The 19,632-nt window shown below is 35.0% G+C and overlaps 1 protein-coding gene across 8 annotated transcripts in view; it reads right to left on the reverse strand.

The window, feature by feature from the left end:
- RXFP1 (relaxin family peptide receptor 1) overlaps positions 1-19,632 on the reverse strand; it is a 51,825-nt gene that overhangs the window by 2,844 nt on the left and 29,349 nt on the right. For 6 of the 8 annotated variants that reach the window (XM_068187194.1, XM_068187195.1, XM_068187196.1 and 3 more), the window contains 15 exons: positions 16,024-16,128; positions 15,112-15,217; positions 13,789-13,860; positions 12,156-12,227; positions 11,040-11,111; positions 10,159-10,230; positions 9,320-9,394; positions 8,959-9,030; positions 7,980-8,051; positions 7,169-7,240; positions 6,699-6,770; positions 4,652-4,723; positions 4,191-4,420; positions 2,572-2,982; positions 1,837-2,055 (listed from right to left, as the gene is read on the reverse strand). In XM_068187194.1, the coding sequence (XP_068043295.1) occupies positions 1,837-2,055; positions 2,572-2,982; positions 4,191-4,420; positions 4,652-4,723; positions 6,699-6,770; positions 7,169-7,240; positions 7,980-8,051; positions 8,959-9,030; positions 9,320-9,394; positions 10,159-10,230; positions 11,040-11,111; positions 12,156-12,227; positions 13,789-13,860; positions 15,112-15,217; positions 16,024-16,128 (1,794 nt within the window). The remainder of the gene's footprint in view (positions 1-1,836; positions 2,056-2,571; positions 2,983-4,190; positions 4,421-4,651; positions 4,724-6,698; positions 6,771-7,168; positions 7,241-7,979; positions 8,052-8,958; positions 9,031-9,319; positions 9,395-10,158; positions 10,231-11,039; positions 11,112-12,155; positions 12,228-13,788; positions 13,861-15,111; positions 15,218-16,023; positions 16,129-19,632) is intronic. The other 2 variants (XM_068187192.1, XM_068187197.1) reach the window with 2 other exon arrangements.

Below are 19,632 nucleotides of genomic sequence, written 5' to 3' on the forward strand. Positions count from 1 at the left end.
TTATTCTCCAAGTAATTCCATTTATCCCTCTTTTCTGTGCCACAGCTTCCTATTTGTCCTGACAGACTTCTTGTTCTGGCTGAGCCCCTTTTTCTTGACCCAAAACCTTTTGTCTCTGCTTTGCTCCTTATCACTTCCTGTGTTCTCTGTTCCCCATCCTCTTCCCAGGACTGATGACATGCAGTCCTAATGATGCCCTTGATGTTCTGTCCTCCTGCAAAACTATCCTTCGTTCCCTGTATCCCCTCAGAGCCTAGTTTTCTCTTCTGCACCAGGACTTCTTCATTCCTCCCCCTGAAAAAGAGCATTGTATACATCTTCCTAATTTCCTTCTTTTCCTGTTGGTAAGAGTTTCTGTGTTCACTGTCTGCCTATGTCAGTCTGTGCATCTTTACAACATCCCTTTATCATCCTTTACTGTTTGGGAGACATGTTACCTGAAGGGCAGGTGGAGAAGAGACAGGATTAAAATGCTGAAAGATGTCAGTCGGTGCCCTCCATTGTCTTGTTTGACTTATAAAATTGTTACAGAACAGTTCCAAGAGGAGTAAAAACTTTAATTGACTTTCTTTCTGGGACACCCCTCTACGCCCCTCTCCACTTTTACAACTTTGTTGCAATAGCGAGACTTTCCTGTTGATGCCCATCACAGTGGCTACAGTTTTGGAAACAAGCAGGTGCTTAGTTCTAAAATGTCACAATGTATCACCAACAAAGCAATGCTATCAAAGGAGGTTTACAATTTGTGTGAATTCCAACAGCTAACTAAACAACTAGTCTTTAGTTTCATGAATTGAGTAATTACAGTTTAATCTGGTTCATCTATCACAGGACACTAATTTGCTGAACCAAAGATCACCCTGTGTTTCAGCTAGATTTTTTCAAGGTTTCTTGACTTATAATACACCTGCTTCTACTTTTCAAGATATTTTCTTTCAAATATCATAGGTAATTCGATACCTTCTTGAAGAACAAATTAAAAATATTTGAAATAACTGAATATTTAAGATAATCAGCATAACTTCCAGACATTTGAGATGCAAGTCCAAACTTTGAAAATTTCAACTCCCAAACCTCCTCATCAGCACATAAAGCATAATCATTTCAGCTAAAACATTTTCTTGCCAATGTAATATTATGACATCCATCTGTACATTGAGTCTGAATCTGTTGTTGCTGATTGTTCCATTTATGCTCACATGTTCTTTCTAACAGGGTTAATAAGCCCCACATGAAGAGGCTTTTTTTTCTGGCATCTACTGATATTGCAAAGAGAAGGAAAAAAATTAAGGTGCAATTTTAGTCTTTTAGGTTACACTATTTTTACATGGGAATATATTCACAGCATGAAGAAGATAAACAGATCTTTATGTAACTTAATGAGTGGAGTTATAAATACTAGCTTGTAAAATAAAGTCATTTCAGAATAAGTTACATTAATGAATCAAGATAGAAAACACTGTATTGTCTTGAGATATTTAGGTAACAGAACCAGCAAAAGCCCTAAGATAAGAAAAGCCAGTGCAACTCAGCCTTGACTTTCAAATATATTTTGTACACTTTATAGATATTATATGCAGACAGACTTGAATGATTTGAATTTTGGAGTTTTTTATGTAACTCAAAGGAGGCTAAACTTTCATGATTATAGAAATAGAGTTTAATTATATAGTAAAACTGTATACTTCATTATATGGTGTGTACATATATATAGATATAGAACATGAAGTTAATTTCAGCAATACAGTTCATTTCATTAAATTATTTTTCTTCTGAAGTAGAAGGAATATTTCATACAGGCACTGTTGAAACAGCCTCATAAAAGAAAGGACATACCTGGTATTTCTACTCGAAGTAAAGAAAGGAGTTTCAAAATAAAAATAGGTATCCAACATAGTGCATCAGTAAATACAATGAAGAAAAAACGTTTAGCAAGGATCATCTCTTTTTTAATATGATTCCGAATTTCAGTAGCCATAATAGCTGTCTGGTGAACACTGTAGAACATACTCCCATAGGAAAACACAATGATGATAAAAGCTGCCAAGTTTACACCTGTTTAAAAGTTAAAATTAATTATACCTTAAAAGAATAACGACAATTCTACATCACCTATTTGCAGTCTGGGTAGTAAAGAAGAATATTTCATCTAAACTGCTAGTCCCATGGAATTAAGAGGCCAGAAAATCTGAGTCTGTCCTCATCTGAAGACTGAATTTTTGTCTCTACTCAAGTATTCATTTTATTCACTGATAACTGGCAAAAGACTGCCATCTGATTAAAACTAAATAGTTCTTCTCTGGCCTTACCATTGCTCTACTCCCCTAACACAGTCTATTAATTCAAGAACATAATGGTGAATAATTTCTTTCTACTTTCTCATCCCTTCATGCATTTTAAGATAGGTAGGTAGACATCTAATACAGTAAAGCATTTATATTGGAAATAGTCTTCAAAGGCTTGCTGGAGCATCTAAGTCCAAGGAGGTGTGAACATCACAGCTATCTTAATTGTTTGAAAACTTGGTTCCTTTGCAGCTCTAGTAATACATAAAGAAGAAAAGCAACTTACCTAAGAAAATCACAACAGAATAAATCTGACTTCCTGAACTTTCTGATTGTTCTGAGTGCAGAGGAAAACAGACGCCATTGGTGCCATAGTAGTTCCTGAAAAATTCCTTATTGCTCAGTGGGATAAAAGCAACAGCAAACCCGATTATCCAGATAAGAACCAAAATGGAAATTGTCCTGCATTTTCTGGGCTTCAAACACCTAAAAGGATAAACTATGCAGATGTATTTTTCCAAAGTCAGATAAGTCAACAGTAAGACTGACACCTCTGTAGACAGAATAGCCAGCGATCCGACCAACTGACAGTGAATACTGTCCATCCACAACTGTGCGTGCTTGTTGTATTCTCCACGATATTTGAGATCAAAAGCTCCAATCACAAATAAATATATTCCCATCAGACAGTCAGCACCTGTGGGCACAGTTCTTAACATCATTATTTACACATCTGAATTTCCTATTCTCTCTGTACATGTATATTGGAAAACAGACACACACACACACATAAATGAATATATAAGTATCTACTTACAAGTAAGCTACTACATAGATATAGATGTAAGATAGATACTAGATATAAAATCAATATTACAACTGGAATAGTACTATGAATTACAATTAAGTAATTATAATGGCTTAATTATAGTAATTACTTAGTATTTAAGTAATTATATTACTTTTTCCTTTTTTTTTTCCTTTTCATTTGGTCTGACAGCCCATGTTTCATACTTGATTCCATTTTTTAAAGCTCTGGTAAAATTGTTTTGCAAATAGAAAAATAAACAGCTTTATTTATAGAAATATTCTTGCAACACTTTTTTATTAGGTCTTATTTCTTTATTTATTCCTATATTAACATTTGGCTTAAGATAATTTTCTTTGAGTAGACCATCTCTGCTGGATTAGAAGTTTATTTTTTCCACCTTATACTAGTTCAAAACTGATGTGCATAGTCTTCTAAGACTAGTAAGGGGAGATGACATGTCAACACAGAACTGAAGGCTTCATGGGTATTTTGCTAAAGCTTTTGCAAAGTATTCAGATTGTTTCATGGAAAAACAAAGTTTCAAAATCACCAATATGCTGTATTCAGAAATGTTGCAAAAATTTTATGCGATGATGGTAAATACCTCTCAAAATGCATCTAACTGCATTTGTGCAATCTTTATAGACTCTCCAGTATTGAGAGACTCAGAATTGTAGTGATTTTACTGCCAAGTAGTTCATCCATAAACTTGTCTTGCTTTCAGGACTAAAATAAAAAAAAAAAAAAAATCACCCCAATTCCTAATATTGGGGAGCTAGGATAGATTAATTTTTTATATTTGCATAAACAGCCTTTTATTTGTGCAAAGAATAGAATATTTGACAGAATTCCCATGGCATGAAAATCAAACATGAAACTTTTGGAATGTCCCAGCTGCCAAAGGCAGCATTTAATGAGACCTCAATAGTATATAAGACCTTAATGGTATATAAACCACAAAACTTAGTGTTTTCATTTGCAACGTCACGAAAGAAGAGTTAATCAATGCTGGAAATACGTCACTATACTATAATAACAAGTATCATACATGCTACAAGCAGACTAAAAAGATATTCTAGACATGGAGTACTCACAGCAGAGAGACATAATGGAGATGGCATGCAGCTTGTTCTCCGATCTGATGTAAGGCCTCATGCAGATAACAAAAATGTTTCCAAAGCAGGTAATGGCTGATACAACCCAGACAAACACTCTCTGTATGATGCTAGCTAAAAGATTCTCGAGGGAGGAAATCCCATCTGTGTTGGGTTTGCAGCTGCGCACGTGAGGAGCATACCCACAGTACTGAAATTTCTTAAAATATCTGGTTGTGAGAAACATATGAAAGATCATTGTAGATTGGTTGTCAGAATATCAAAACTATCTAGTAACTACTCAGAAAGCATATTCTGAAAGAAGAAAAGTAAATAAAAAATGGTCAAAATTCGACAACTCACGTACTGCTTTTCATACACCTTCATTTTCAATTATCCAGTATTCTGTAATTGTAAAAATCAGGCCAAAGAAAGCAAACTTTCTAAAATAATCTACTTACATGTGGGAAAGGTTTCTCAGGGGACTGAACATTCTCCTCTGGATGTTTGCAATTTCAATGCCCTCCAAACTGCTGTAAAAATACATTCTCAGTAAAAGGCCATAGAAACTCAGTAGCAAAAAACCAAATTTTATGAGCATTTAGTTGTGCTTTTATGATTATAGGAAACTAGATAAAAACTTTATTGCACCTAATCTACCAACCCTTCGAAATCTGACCAAAAAGTCTTCGTGAAATCTGGAGTGGAACAAAAAGGAATTGCAAATAATTTTAATAAATTCACTGTTCTTCCAGATTCATGAAGAAAACTCTTAGTGCTGCTCTCAGTCATGAGAATTCATGAATGTCCGATTAATATGTTGCCCTTTCAAAGTACTATTCTACTGATGGTCTTTCATCATCTCTGGGGAAATAATAACTTGTTCTAGGAATAATACATTTACACATCTCTCTTTTATCTCAGGGAGTGCTTTACTGGACAAACAAACCAACACAAGAACTCAATCTTCATTACGTCAAAACTGGCAGGAAGCTGGGACACAGAGCACAGCATGTAAGAAAAAATGCTGGCTTTTTTGTGACACATGGCTGAGATTCCTTATTTTAAATTTTATATATGTATATGAGAGCAGCAATATTTTTTCCCCCTGCAATGCTAGATCAAAAAAATTTAACTATGTAAGATGTTCTTTTAGAACTTCAGGTACTGTATTCTTCCAGTCCATCCCATTCTCTGGTTTGATGTGCACCTAGTCAGGGGTCTTTGGTTCTCCTTGTGGAGAGCCTTATGTGGATTTATTGTTCAAAGATTTGAATGTATTATTCCTGTGATTTCTGAACATATTTAGGCAAAAATGGAGAAAAGTACAGACTTACTGGTTAGTTGGTGTGGGTTGGTGGGCAGTTTTGCTGGCAGACATGAGAAAACCCTAACATGGAAGCGTGCTACTTTTATTTAAGTGCTGCAATGAATACTAGGGAATGCTTTCCCCAACAATTTCTAGTATTTCAAACAGATGAAGAGGGAACCGGTGTTTTACAAACTGCCAAAATACAGTTGTCTATTGATCTATCTCAAGATTTAAGAGTTTTTAAACTAAAATAGGTGGAAGGCCATGATCACTGAGTTTTATGAGTTTTTTGGTGTTAAATAATAGATAAAGTGATAAAATCATGCTGTAGTTTGACTGTTAAGGAGGTAATTGGTTGTTATTTTCTGTGCTCAGCTGCTTATTTTCATGATGCTTATACAGATTTGGTATTTTCAGTTCATTAGCCATTTACCAAATTTAGTTGAATTTGGCCCGGGGGTTCCAGTCGCTGTGAGGAAGCTGGTCTGATCAAAAAAGGTATGTGTACTGCTAGCTACAGCTCACACATAATCATATCAGGTCAAATCATAAACTCCTACTGCACTGCTGTACAAGAAAACATCTGGTTTTTAATCTCCACAACCATTTTTAGTAGGGCTTGTTGCAACAGGACAAGGGGTAATGGTTTTAAACTAAAAAAAAAAAAGGTAGATTTTGACTAGATATTAGGAAAAATTCTTTATGAATCGGTGGTGAAACACTGGAGTTGGTGGTCTAAAAAGGTGGTAGATACCCCATGCCTAGGAACATTCCTGGTCAGGCTGGACAGAGCTGTGAGCAATCGGACCTAGCTGAAGATGTCCCTGCTCATTGCAGGGGAGTTGAACTAGAGGACTTTTAAGAGTCACTGCCAAAACAAACTATTCTATGATTTTGGAGTGATGTCTGACAAGAACCAATATTTCAGAGGTGAAGTGACCAGTGAAGAGGTACTTAAATCTACTGCAGGATAATTTCATATTTGCAAGATTGTTGCTGCACTATCTCAGATTTTTAGGAGGAGCTCTGCTGGCAGAATTCAAGTTAGAGCTGCTGTATTAGCGCACCTGCAAAACTCCCCCTAAACTCTTCAGGGGCAATTTCTTACAAAACATATTCTGGATCATGTCCTACTGAGGGAGATGTGCAAAATCACAAAGAAAATATAGCTAAAATATAAAAAACTTGATACTTACAGGGATTTGAGTTTAATTAGAAAATCAAACTGGTCTATTTGTATTTTCTTGATGGGGTTGTAAGAAAGGTTCCTGTAAGTACAACAAAATTAATTTTGGCCATATTCCTTACTGCCTGCCCTAAAAACAAAGTCAATCTACTTTTAAAGTTAAATCCTGATATCAAGTTAAGCATTCCCATGAAATTATTAATTTCTCATGATATAGCTAGCATAGCTCATTGTATGTACTAAAAAGATCTAGAAAAAGGTGTAATTTTAACATGTTGTATTTTGGGACATGAAAATGCACACCTTTTACAAAATTATTCTGGAAAATGATATAAAATTGCTTCTGGTGTGTTCTTTAGACTGAGCTTAAATGATGCATACAAACAAATGTGCTCTTCTCTTTTCTGACACATATGACTGAAAACATCATATCAAAAGAGGAATATACATTTATGTATAATAATAAACAAGAATACTTACAGTTGTGAAAGCTCCTTTAATTCCTTAAATATATATGGAGGAAGTGATTCAATCTTGTTGCTAGCCAAATCTCTGCAGAAACACACAGGTTACAGTAAGTTCTTACTACACACAGTAATTTTACTGAATAGTTTTGCAGTTTCAGTATACACAATTTTATTTGCCAAATAGAATATTATTTATTCTACAGGTTATCAGAAATCTGGACAATACAAGAATGATATTAAAACAAGGTGGGAAGCTAGATCTATCAGATCTTGCTTTGTCTCAATAGTTCAGATATACCATTAGATACATAATTTATCGTTATTTTATTTCCATCAAAAAGAAAGTAAAATGCCACTAATTTGGCTTGTAGAAGTTTACAAATTAATTATATGTATTGTTTTATGATGGGAATGTTTCCACATGGGCTAAACTGCATATCTTTACTTTTGTTTTTATTTCTACCTTTCATCTTACTTTCACTGTGCAGAAACCCTAATAACAGAGGAATAAAGGTCTCAGTCCAACCAAAACTGTCAAACTGGTCTAAAAGACACTGAAGGCAGACCTGCACCTAGATTGTAATGATACGAGAATAATTGATATTATTATATTCAGGGAACATAATGTGAGAAAAGCCCCTTATGATTGATACAGATTTTATTGATTATTTCTTTCCTGTTCAATATATCTTTAAAAAAATACTCTAAGGAAGGATGCCATCTCCAGAGCATGTTACATGAAATACACTTTATGATGAATGATATTTCTAATATAAATCACAAAAATGTGTGATTTGTAGAAATAAGAGAAGAAATCTACTCACAATTCATCTAACATCTGGAGAGAAGAAAAGCTGTTTTCATTTAGGGAGCTGATTTTATTTCGTCTCATAACCCTGAAAGAATAAAACAAACTTATGTTTCTTCTTCTTGGTGTCTACTTAATTTTGAAGATAAAGTTTTATAAACTTTAAAAGTTATCTGTTCTCTGCATCTTTAAATATTTGCCCAATTCAGTTAACAAGCTAATTGCATCTGGAAGTTTGCCATTTTATCATTTAGTAAATAACTTTTTGCCTATATATGCATGTACTTCTGCATGTATATATACACACACACACACACACACACACACACACACACACCTATGGAAGGCTGGTGCAAATTGACTGAGGGCAGGAGGAAGATTAAGTGGGCTAGAAGGCTTGTGACCTAATCATGTCTCAGACACAGATACACAGTTGTGCAATTTTTCATTCATCCTTATTTCATCTGCCACAGAGATTAGAAAGCCAAGAACATGGGTACTGCAGAAGAGTTAAAAATTGAAAGTGACACTCACCATAAAGTCTACTGATCTACTAAAAATTAGTAGGGATTTTCTGAAGATGGTTACATCATCACTGAAGAAACTTAGGAGAAAATTCTAAAATTGATGAGACAGTCAACCCACTAGCCAATCAAAATAAGCAACTAGCTATGTATTGTGTATGTTTTCTGGTTCTCATTATGAGATCTTTGACTTCAATACAAAGGTTATAATGAAAATTTCTAAATCTTAATATCAGCCAAAGTTTCTTCAGTGAAGTCTTGTTATATATTTCAATGCTGAACTTTGCTGTAAAATATAAACAGTGGATATTCTGTGTGGTGCTCATTTCAAACCAAACATTTTAATTTAATATCCTCAAGAGATAAACAACCATAATACTCAGGAAACTTTTATATTATCTGTAATGAATCACTTGACTGTTCAGTTTAAGTACATTTCACTCTGGCTAGCTAGTATATCCAATTACTTACAGTACAGTTAGAGTGCTGCAGGAGATGAAAGTGGCATTTTTCACATTATGGATATGGTTGCCTTCAAGGTCTCTGGGATATAAAAGAACCCATCAATCGTTGAAAATAAACTCAGGCACTTATTCTAAGGTAATTGAAGAAAAATACTACCAGAACTTGACTACACAGAAGAGAGTGGAAGGCAGACATGCACACTTAACTGATGACTTCTGCACACTTAACTGATGACTTCAGGCCATCGGCCTTGCAGTGACCCAGCAGGCACTCTGCAAGATCCAGCACCCCATAAGAAAAAGTGGGGTGAAAGTGCCATACAAACATAATAAAATAATATTTTTCCAGTGAAATAAGGTAGACTTACAGCCAATTTAATCTTGGCATATACTGGCACAGAGGTTTATCAGGCAAACGTGCAAGAGAATTATTCATCATCTCTCTAAAAAAAAAAAAAAAGGAATAGTACAGCTGGTTATATTTCCACAGTTACATCATAGAAAAAATTTCATGTCTCTTATGCACTTCTGAAAAAAAAATAATTCCAATCTTGAATAGTTTTGAAAGCAGCATTATTTTCTTCAACTTCCATGTATTTTCCCCTGTGGCATTCTGTGCAGCAGTATTTTATCCTTAGCTTGCTAATATCCAGGTAAAGGAAAGGTGTTCACTCCACTCTGCTGCTATTAAAATGAAATGTAGAAATCCAATACAAATCTACTATTCAGTCAGAACATATAGTTCTGACAACAGTGGGATGTGGAGGGAGTTTTCCCTCTGGGATACAGGAGAAGAGGGTCCCTCATCTTTCGGGCTGGAGAGTGCAGTGGCACACCATACACAGGGCCTTGGGGAGGGGGGTTGGGCTGCCACCAGGGCAGGGACTATGGGATTCCTCCTGTCCCACCATGGCTCTGGAGGACACCTGGAACCCAGTGCTGCAGCTGCCTCGACCCTGCCCTCTCAGCGACACCTTTCACCATTTTCCTCACCCTCCTCCCTATACTTTTCTGGACACTGCGTGTCCACTGCTGCCAAAATCCTCCCACTCGAGCACATTGTGCCTGGGGTAAGGGAAAGCTGCAGGTGTACTGTAAGGACTCTGGGGTGAGCTAGCACATTCAGCGTAAAAAAATTTTTATATGTGTATGACCTTCGTATTCTGTTCTTTTAAATAGAACCTTTTTAATCTTGTTTTATACTTACAGAAGAATAAGAGATTTGAGTCCATAGAATGTTAATGGATAGATCCTATTTATCCTGTTGTTTTCAATTATCCTATAAATTACAGCAAAATATTTATCAGATTGATAATTGACTTCAGTCTTAAATTGAAGAGATAATAAAAGGTAACAAGCTTTTGAATTTCTTCAAAAGTCCAATCAAACTACTTAAAAAAGTTAACACACTATTCTTTTATAGATTAATATATTAATTTCCTTTCCGAAAAATTTCATTAAAAACCCATGTAACTTAGAGAAAATAATTTCTTTCAACTTAGAAAAAAGCGTTTTCCTTAGAGGTTTTTAAATCCTTTGGTCAAGACACCGAATAGATTCTCTGTAAAAACAAAGTAGCACAACCTAACAATATTCTATGGCAATCCAACAGTCACAAACATGCAGAAGAATGAAAGACATATTATTTGTTTATTTTTAATAACTCATTAAAAATCTCTCTGAAAAGCAGTAATGGGCCAATATTTCAGGTTATGACAGTAATTTTGCCTGGACATTTTAAGCACTATTTACAGGAAAAGAATTGCCCAAAAATATCTGTCTACTGTTTTAAGTACCTAGGTTACTTAATATATTCTTTTGTAATGAGCAATTACTAATAAACATTGTTTGCCATTGTTAAAAGTCATCAGTCATTGAAGCCACTAAGTCTCACAAGCTATTTTCTGGTCTCAGCAAAGCCAATTGCATTTTTACCTTTTACAGTGTAACAGGAGTTCCTTAGTTATTAGCTAGTGTAAAGTAATGCTATGCACAAAAATGAAAGCAATCAAAATATTTATATATATATATATATAATAATTAATTATTGATTGAGTAAATAAATATACAAAAAAGAAAACAACATACAGCCATTCAAGTCTGTGGAGGTCTGCAAAGACAAAAGGCTCCAAATTTGTTATCTTGTTGTTGCTCAGGTATCTAAAACAAGACCAACCAAAGATGAATGAATGGAATGATGAATTAGCAGCACACATGAAAATGAGTTTTCAGATTATTTCTCCTTGATAATTTACCAGAATACTCCTATTCTGTTAATATTGTTTTTTCTTTTACTTTGATAATTTTCATGCCATTGTTTGAGAGCAAGGCAGGACTCTCTCTAGGGAGGATTTTAAGAGCAATTATGTACAGCACTTTGTCTTATCTATAAGAAAGCACAGCCAACAAAATAGTTTCACTGTGTCATATTTTAGACCCTTCACAGTTTCCTTCTGTGGAGTGATTTGTTCCATGAAAGTTTCCAGGATCCCATTCAGTCTTTGCTAAGGATATTAGTCATAAATGTAGATACCAGAATAATGGAAAAAGAAAAGCTGAAAACAAATGGGGAGGGGTACTATAAATGGTCTGGGAAGATAATAACTGCAGCTGTAATAGCAGATAATCAGCCACACTTGTGTGATGGAAAGAATAAGAGGTACAGCTTTGTAAAACTTTCTGAAAACATTGCATTAAATGTCCTGAACGAAACAGTGCAATTTATGTGTTGTATCTTTCACTGAAAATGTTTTTTCCTAAAATGTTAAAAACACCTTTCAGCAAGTTGCTGCAAAATAAAGAAAAAAGTGTTCCTTTCAGCACCAATACTGGTTACTTTGAATTGCCTTTGCAAACCAAAACACCATGTTAAAGAATTTTCATCTATCACAAGCTCTTGCTTTCATTTGACTCTTTATTCATTCTCTCTGGCTTTCTGCACGGTAGCTACCATACTGTCTCCTTCTTCCATCCTGAGGATTTTGGGAATAGGATTGAAGTATGGAGCCCGCTTGTCCTTTCAAAATACTGCCCTGCCAGATAAACTTGCACAGGGACCTTTTAATCTGTCTTTGCTTTCTCAATTCAATCATTGGATTAAAGTTTTGGACCACTTTGCAAGTTCCTCATATGGAATCAGGCAGAGAGGGACTCTCAGAACTCTGCCTGCTGCTTTTTACTTCAGTATTCTAAAGCAATACTTACAGTTTTGTCAAGTTGTATAAACCTTTGAAAGCACGTTCAGATACGGCTCTGATTTTATTATTCTGAAGATACCTAAGAAGATACAAACCCAAAACAATTTATTCTCTAAACAAGTGAAGTTAAAGCAAACATAAGTAACCAATTAAAATCTATCAGCTAAACTGAATACATATTTGTTATTTTAAAATAAGCTGTTATATTTGTTACACCTTGAATTTGACAATAACCATTTCACAGCTATAGCTGGAAAGATTGCAAGGTTGTTTTCCAAGAAATTCACACAAAGAGCAAAATCAGAAAAATCATTCCGATGGATGCTTGCTTTGCCAAAGATGAACAGTGGATTGGTGGTTTGCAACCTCCTTGATTAGGTCCTAACCTTGCAATGCTCACCTGTGTGACCTGATCTCTGTGTTTACCCAGATCTCTGTTGCAACCAAAATTTTGCACAGTAAATGTAAAATTAAAATAATTTTTGAATTGTTGGTGGTACTAGAGAATTCTCAAAATATTGCATTTGTAAGATAATATATTAAAAATATACAGCAAAACTTATTGATCTCCTGTAAGCTAAAGATACTATCTTTTTTAAAATTCCAGATTTATCCACTTTGATGAAGTAATAAATTGAAAATTATCAACTGCAAATGCCAAGTCTTTAAAAATAATTTTAATGAATTATAATATTAGTCTCTGAATAATATTTAAACATGAGTCCTTTAAATCAAATTCCACCTAATGAAGGATCTAGATGCATTCCTGCTAGAAAGCAGTAAGAAATCAGACATTGGCTTTCACAAAATGGGTTTCTGCCAAACACTGCTCAAGACCTTCTGGAAAATGTAAAATTATCTATCAGAAGGGTGTGAATTTGATATTAGAAACAAATGTTTTCTACATATAATAATAGGTATGGATTAATTTCTTAGTGAAAACTTACCTTTCAGGAATTTAAGGGACATAATGGGACTTAAGTTTCAGAACACAAGATGGTGCTGCAGTGTAGCACAGTTCCCATGAAAGAACACTTTGAGTAGGTTATATAGAAGCCCTACTCCAGACTTCTGCAATTAATCTTTATTTCACTACTTCTATATAAAGAAAACTCGTTAAAGGCTATGATTTTTGAACAGCACGTATGTTACACACTGGAAAACATAACACGGTATTGTATTGCCATAATAATTTGACTGTTGGGCATTACCAAATCAGTACCAGACATAATTAGGAGTAAAACCATGTGCCATGGGAATGAGCTTCCCATGATAATGGGAAGTTTGAGTTTCCAAACTTTTTTTTCCAGAATAAATCAATTAACTTAATTTGATTTGACATATTACTGTTTATTATAAATGTAGCATCCTCCAGAAAAAAATAAAATTTAGTATTTTTTCTGGTATAAACCAGTCTATAAACATAGACCATTGAATAAGCAGAAATTATTGTTTTGCAAAAAGACAGATGTCAAATCAAAGTACTTGAGCCAAACAGGGTACACATGAGGCACCAACGCGTGAGACAAACCAGACTTTTGATACTTAAATGTTAAGCTCCATGTGTGTACATATGGGGGAAGGAAAGGATGACTATTTAAGACACTAGATAGGTATTTTATGTTATAGCACTCCCTTACAGATTTTTAAGATCTTGGTATTTCTTGAAAACATCAGCAGAAAGTTTCCTTAGCAGATTCCTCTGAAGAGACCTGTAGGAATGAATGCATACAGTAAAACTACTGTCCCAGGTTCCTACAGGCTTTTGTTATTTAATAAGGGCAGCTCTCACTCTGCTAAATAACAAAAGCAGCATGAAACCATCTGAACATGCTACTTCTGTTTTTCTGTATGCTTGTATCTATTTAGACAGTAAGAAAAATGCATTATAATTAAAAAAAAATCCATGTCCCCAGGAAGAACTGGCAAAATAACAGTTAAATCAAAGAAATAAAAAGATTTGAATATAAACTACAGATTTATTTCAAACCTCAAATGCATATAGAGTGTATTTCCCAGTTCAGGTGTCCCAATGTCCCATCTCCACTGGGGACACTCTAGTGTCCTGTCAAGAATAAAATTCCTTCAGGACATGGTTTGATTAGAAGAGAATTTAGCCTGAAAACCAGCTGAACTCACTGCTTTTTCTACAGCTAAAACTGTAGTCAGTATTTTTGAACTCTTTTTCGACCTGAGCCAGAAGCCAGTTTAAATAGATGTTTGACATTCCACATCAGTTTTTGTTATGAAGTGTTGCGGTATTTCAACGTGGACCCAACAAGGAGAATTTCAGCCACATGTGAACACAGACTGGTACCAAAAGGAAAGATCCATGACCCAGATCTATGGGAGAGATCCTCAGGTAAGGACATGGGATACTGCTCCCTGCTCACCACACCTAAAACTGCTTCCCAAACAGCAATGTGCAAATCAAGAGCACATCAACCATATTCTGGTCTCTTAAAAAAAGTTTGGCTTACACATAAATATCTGCATGATGACTCAGACCAATTAAATCCTTTTAAATAACAGAGTATTCAGACATCAAATGAGAACTAAATAGATTTGCTCCAGCAGGGAGTTCCACCGAGTTCAAGGTTATTGAATTTATTGACAGGAGCACAGACTAGGAATATTGACAGGATCATAGAATAAGAAACAGGTTTTAAGCATTTTGTCTTAAAAGGCAGCATTTCTTTTGTAGATTTCCTTAGATATCCTGAAGTGTTTGTAGTTCAAGTCACTGTTACAAACATGAAATTATCAGTTCACGGAGTTTTTCGGTTCCTTAGTTTCTTTTCTCCCCTTTTATGTAAGGAAAATCTGTACTTAAAATATTAAAGTACTTTTCAACAGAGAGAAACAGTGCTTCCCAAGCATCAGCTGATCATAGCTGTGAAAAAGTTGTAGGATTGACAGTCAAACCTGAACAGAGCAAAAGACCAGGTTACTTCTCTACTTACAGTATGGTTATGTTTGAAGAGACTGATGGCACAGCACGCAATTTGGCAGCATCACAGAAAACCTCCAGCCCTTGGCAGGTACACTCTGCTGGCACATCACCAGCCACTGCAGGAAAGCAAGAACATGTTCAGGGCAAAATGTGGGATATGAGGTTTGATGGGACGTGAAGAAAAGAAATATGGCATAAAAGAACGAGCACAAAGACAGACTTAGCAGGCTCTTTTATTAATTGTGTCATAGGACACAATTAATGCACATGTTTGTACAAAATTCATTTAGACCTGGGAGGAATCTAACAATAAATATAAAGGGATACAAACAATTATATTACCTCTGTGAAAGAGCTTGTAAAAGCTCTTGAATTTTAGGCATGACAAACAGGAATCTGGCACGCTATTTTTGCAACACTTTAGATTATTCAGCACTCTTATTATGAGAATAAGTAAAATTCTATGGGTAAAAATGGGTCAAAAATGGGTCAGGGAGTCTTTGCTCATCATAGTAGACAGCAGAATCAAGAAATATGTACAAAACCCTGCATAAGTGGAGGGGGTTTGCAAATTTCATTTGATGTACAAAGAAGTGAACTGGGAGCAATGTTGCCTTCATTTCACTCTGAAATACATGCCAGTTCTATAGTCTCTCCAGCAGTATCAGCATATTTAGATAAACATTTATATTGCCCTCCTAATTGGCATATGCTAATTAAAATATGTTTGACACTTCTCTTGCAGAAAATGAATCATCCTTAATGGAATTGAAATTAGCTTCAAATTAGCATTTGCTCATTTGAGATATTAACTACATTTTACTATAAATGAAACAGCACTAAATTTCCTGCTAAACATATATTTGCTCTGTATTTCTTTCTAGGAATCATCATGAATAAAATAATATCTGCAATTACTTACAGCACTCAGGTGTCTTTGTCTGAAATGCATACAGAGATTTCAGTTTATTGTATTTGTCCTTTGTATAATGTTTATCAAATTGCAGAGACCATCCATTGTTGTCCTCTAATAAAAAACCAAAAAAACATACAACATAAACAGACCACAAATAGAAGATATTAAAATAGAAATGGAAGGTAGAAATGTCTTCACTTAATTTAGTTGCATTACTTTTTTGTCTAATTAATACAGGTGTTTATTCCAGAGCACTTCATACACCAGTAGAGAACTTTATCTTTATACATCTGCTTAATCTTACATATCTAAAAACAATATGAGCTGCATAGAAGTAACAGCTTATTATACCTTGAATAACAACATTTGCTGTGACAGTCACACTGAAAAAGTATAGTTGTAACTTGAGAAATGTTTGTTTATGTAGGAGCCTAAAAATGAGAGGGAACAATATTTTCATACTTCCTTAAATATGCAGGTTTGCCACTTTGTCCGGGGAAGTTGAAATGATTACTATGACTCTGACTAGTTTGTACAAAGGGATGTCTTGCACTACCACAGCCTATAATTTCTTCCCTGAAAATCTAGATGAGGGCCAAAGGAACACTGCTTTTCAGGAGAAGGGACTTGGTGTAACATATTCAAGTCAGAATGTTCATGTTAAGCTTAATATGCATCTTAAACAAAGCATGATTCCATATTACCCCTTTGGTCACTGTGCATACATGTACTGGAACTGAGTGGCTTATGGATGTAAGAGCAAAATTTAAGAGCAAACCTTTTAGTTCCTTCCAAAGAATGGACATTTCAAGATATAGTGGTGCTAGAAATAACTACAGATCTGTTAGTTACTTGTTTCTTGGAAATCTATTGTATATCTGAGACCTGTGAATTGACTGATCAGGTAGCTACTTTCCAAACAGGCTGGAAAGGGAAAGGGAACTTGCCTTTAAAAGCTGTGATTGGATTTTAGTTTTCTTAATTTGAGTCTGTCTTCTCTTCAGCTTTTAACGCATGTCTTTTAATGAACATGCAGCAGTAGCAGAAATGCTCCTTGGGATGACACTCCCTAGCTCGTGAGCCAAAGCATCCATGACAATTGAAAGCAGCACACTTTAAGGATATTTACTGCAAAACAACATTTCTATGAGAACTCTCAGGATGGCTCTACTTTGCTAGAAATTACAGTCTTAGATTCACCTTTATAATGTATTGGCAATAGTCTTTACCCCTGCAATTTCACAGGTTAATAGTTTAGTTATACTTAAATACAATTCCTCATGGATATTTCTCTACAAATCTTTATATTTAACTAAGAATTATTATAATATATGTAGGCTTCAAAATAGGCAGGGAGAAATAAAAAATATTTACTTTGCAAATATTCCCATTCTGAAATGGCTTCTCATTTTTCACATCATGTTACAACTCAGTTGTTGTTTCTGACAGGCAAGGAAACGACCTTGAAAGAATCTCCTGACACCTGCCTACAGATGAAGCTGAAGATGAGAGATGCTTGCCTCTTTACTGTCTAAGCTGAAAAGATGTGTTATATGTACTGATTAATGATAATATGAAAGATAAAGTAACTTCAGGCAAACTATCCTTCATCAAGTTATTTGTTTGTTATGCATAAATCAAAAAGATGAAAGATTCAAAGCAAACATAAGTACCTGTCTTCAGGAATTGCTCCAGTGAGAGAAAAGATAAAGACAGACCTGATAAGACATTTAAGAACATTTTACTAATTTCCTCAAGAGCACCTTGTATGCTCTGATCCACTACTTGTTTTGCCATTCTAGATCATTAAACTAATATTCAGAAGCAGCCTAAATGGACAAAATGAAAGGTAATGGCCAACCTGCTCCTGCCTGCTTTAAATGCTCAAAAGAAGATCAGTTTTAGGACTGCCTGCAGCATGGAATCTGTAATTGATGGAGTGATGAGAACAGACTCTTTGTCAAGTGGCAAGTGCATTAAAACCTACTGCCCTTTAGATGGGACTATAATGAGGTTTTGTCTACCACTATTCCTGTATATTTAACTGGAGCACATCCATTGACTTTCAGTTGTAGGACTGGATCCAGCATTATGTGGGAATTCAACATACACAGAGAAAGTAAGATTTTTAAATAGAAACTTGGAAAAATGGTTTAAAAATGAGGTTATTCTTGAAGCATTAAATATACCAAATGTATGCTTTACAGTCAGGAATATAGTATGAAAATACTCTTGGATTTTGTAATTCATTATTATTTCCATAGAAAGTGGATATATGAGATTTTATTCCACATTTTTATACATTTAAAATGCCTTGTCATGTGACAAAGCATGTACAAGAGTTGACCATCAATGCATTTCACATCTGCAGAGAAAAAGGATGACAAGTGCCTCCCACACTAATGGGAATGATGGAGCAGTTTGTTACAATGGGGAAGTTCCTCAGCATTTTTGAGGAAGTCTAGAGGCAGCTGTGTATTTTGGGTGGACATAAAAAAGAAGGGGAAAAATCACAGAGAAGATGGATTATTTTGTACTGGAATGATTCCAGGGGTTTGGTGTTTCTAGTGAGTTCATATTAAATAATGGGTTTTTCTCATGGCATGCTTTCTACTAGAAATAAAAAGGCATATCTGAATATAATAAAACAAGTTATTAAACATCTTTTGACCTCCAGAAATATATGCTTTGGGCCAAACTTTGTGCCCAAGCATAGGACAGTCCCTATTTGATCCAAGCTGTTTTGTCAAATCCTGAAAGAATGCATTGTGCAATATTATGTTTAGTATGACCATTCAGTGAAACACTCAGTGGCAGAACTGTAAATCACTTTTGGTCGTTTAGATGAAGGTTTGTGGCCTGGTTTTTTCTCTTTCAAGGCGAGGCTCTCCAAACACTTTAAAAAATGACTGGTAATAGTACTGGTCTTGAAATCCCAAATCTATCATTTGAGGGAGTACAGCTCAGATGAGAAATTACTTTTTACCCTGAGCAAGTTCTAAAATAGATTATGTTGGCTGTGGTTCTGTTAAAAAAAAAGAGATGGGAGAAAACAAGGCATCATCAAGTCTTCCTCTACATGGGATAAGTGAAGTAAGTGGTGGCAAACTGGATTTATCTGACTACAGATTAATATGCTCTTTCTTGCAGAAAGTTTCCAATCACCACTTCTGATGGGAATGAGAAAGAGCATGTTAATCCTGACAAACTACAGATTTGAGTAATCATTTCAGTGACAGGTCCAAGAAAGTATCATCTTTTCTCATTAAAGACATATTTATTAGTTAATATGGAGCTTATGACAAGGATGCTATATTTATATGAATTCCCCCTTCTCTCAGCCACGTCTTCCATGGGTCTTATACAGAGACATGCTATCAGCTAAATGCATAAACACTCTAAAGAGACACTGTGTCACCGTTTGAGTTTGCCTTTGCTGTTGGTGGTCATAACCTGTTGGGCATATTTCTTTTTGTGAGTTGTTCAAATAAACCTTTTCTTGCTGTAAAGAATTACTTCAGGCTTTTCACAAAAGTATCTTTTGGTACAAGGAAGACCCATGTCCTCCAGGCAAGAAGCATTTCCTCTAAAAATATTTACAGATGAAGGAATATA

The sequence above is a fragment of the Anomalospiza imberbis genome, chromosome 4 (genome assembly GCF_031753505.1).
Source record: "Anomalospiza imberbis isolate Cuckoo-Finch-1a 21T00152 chromosome 4, ASM3175350v1, whole genome shotgun sequence".
Taxonomy (NCBI): Eukaryota; Metazoa; Chordata; class Aves; order Passeriformes; family Viduidae; genus Anomalospiza; species Anomalospiza imberbis.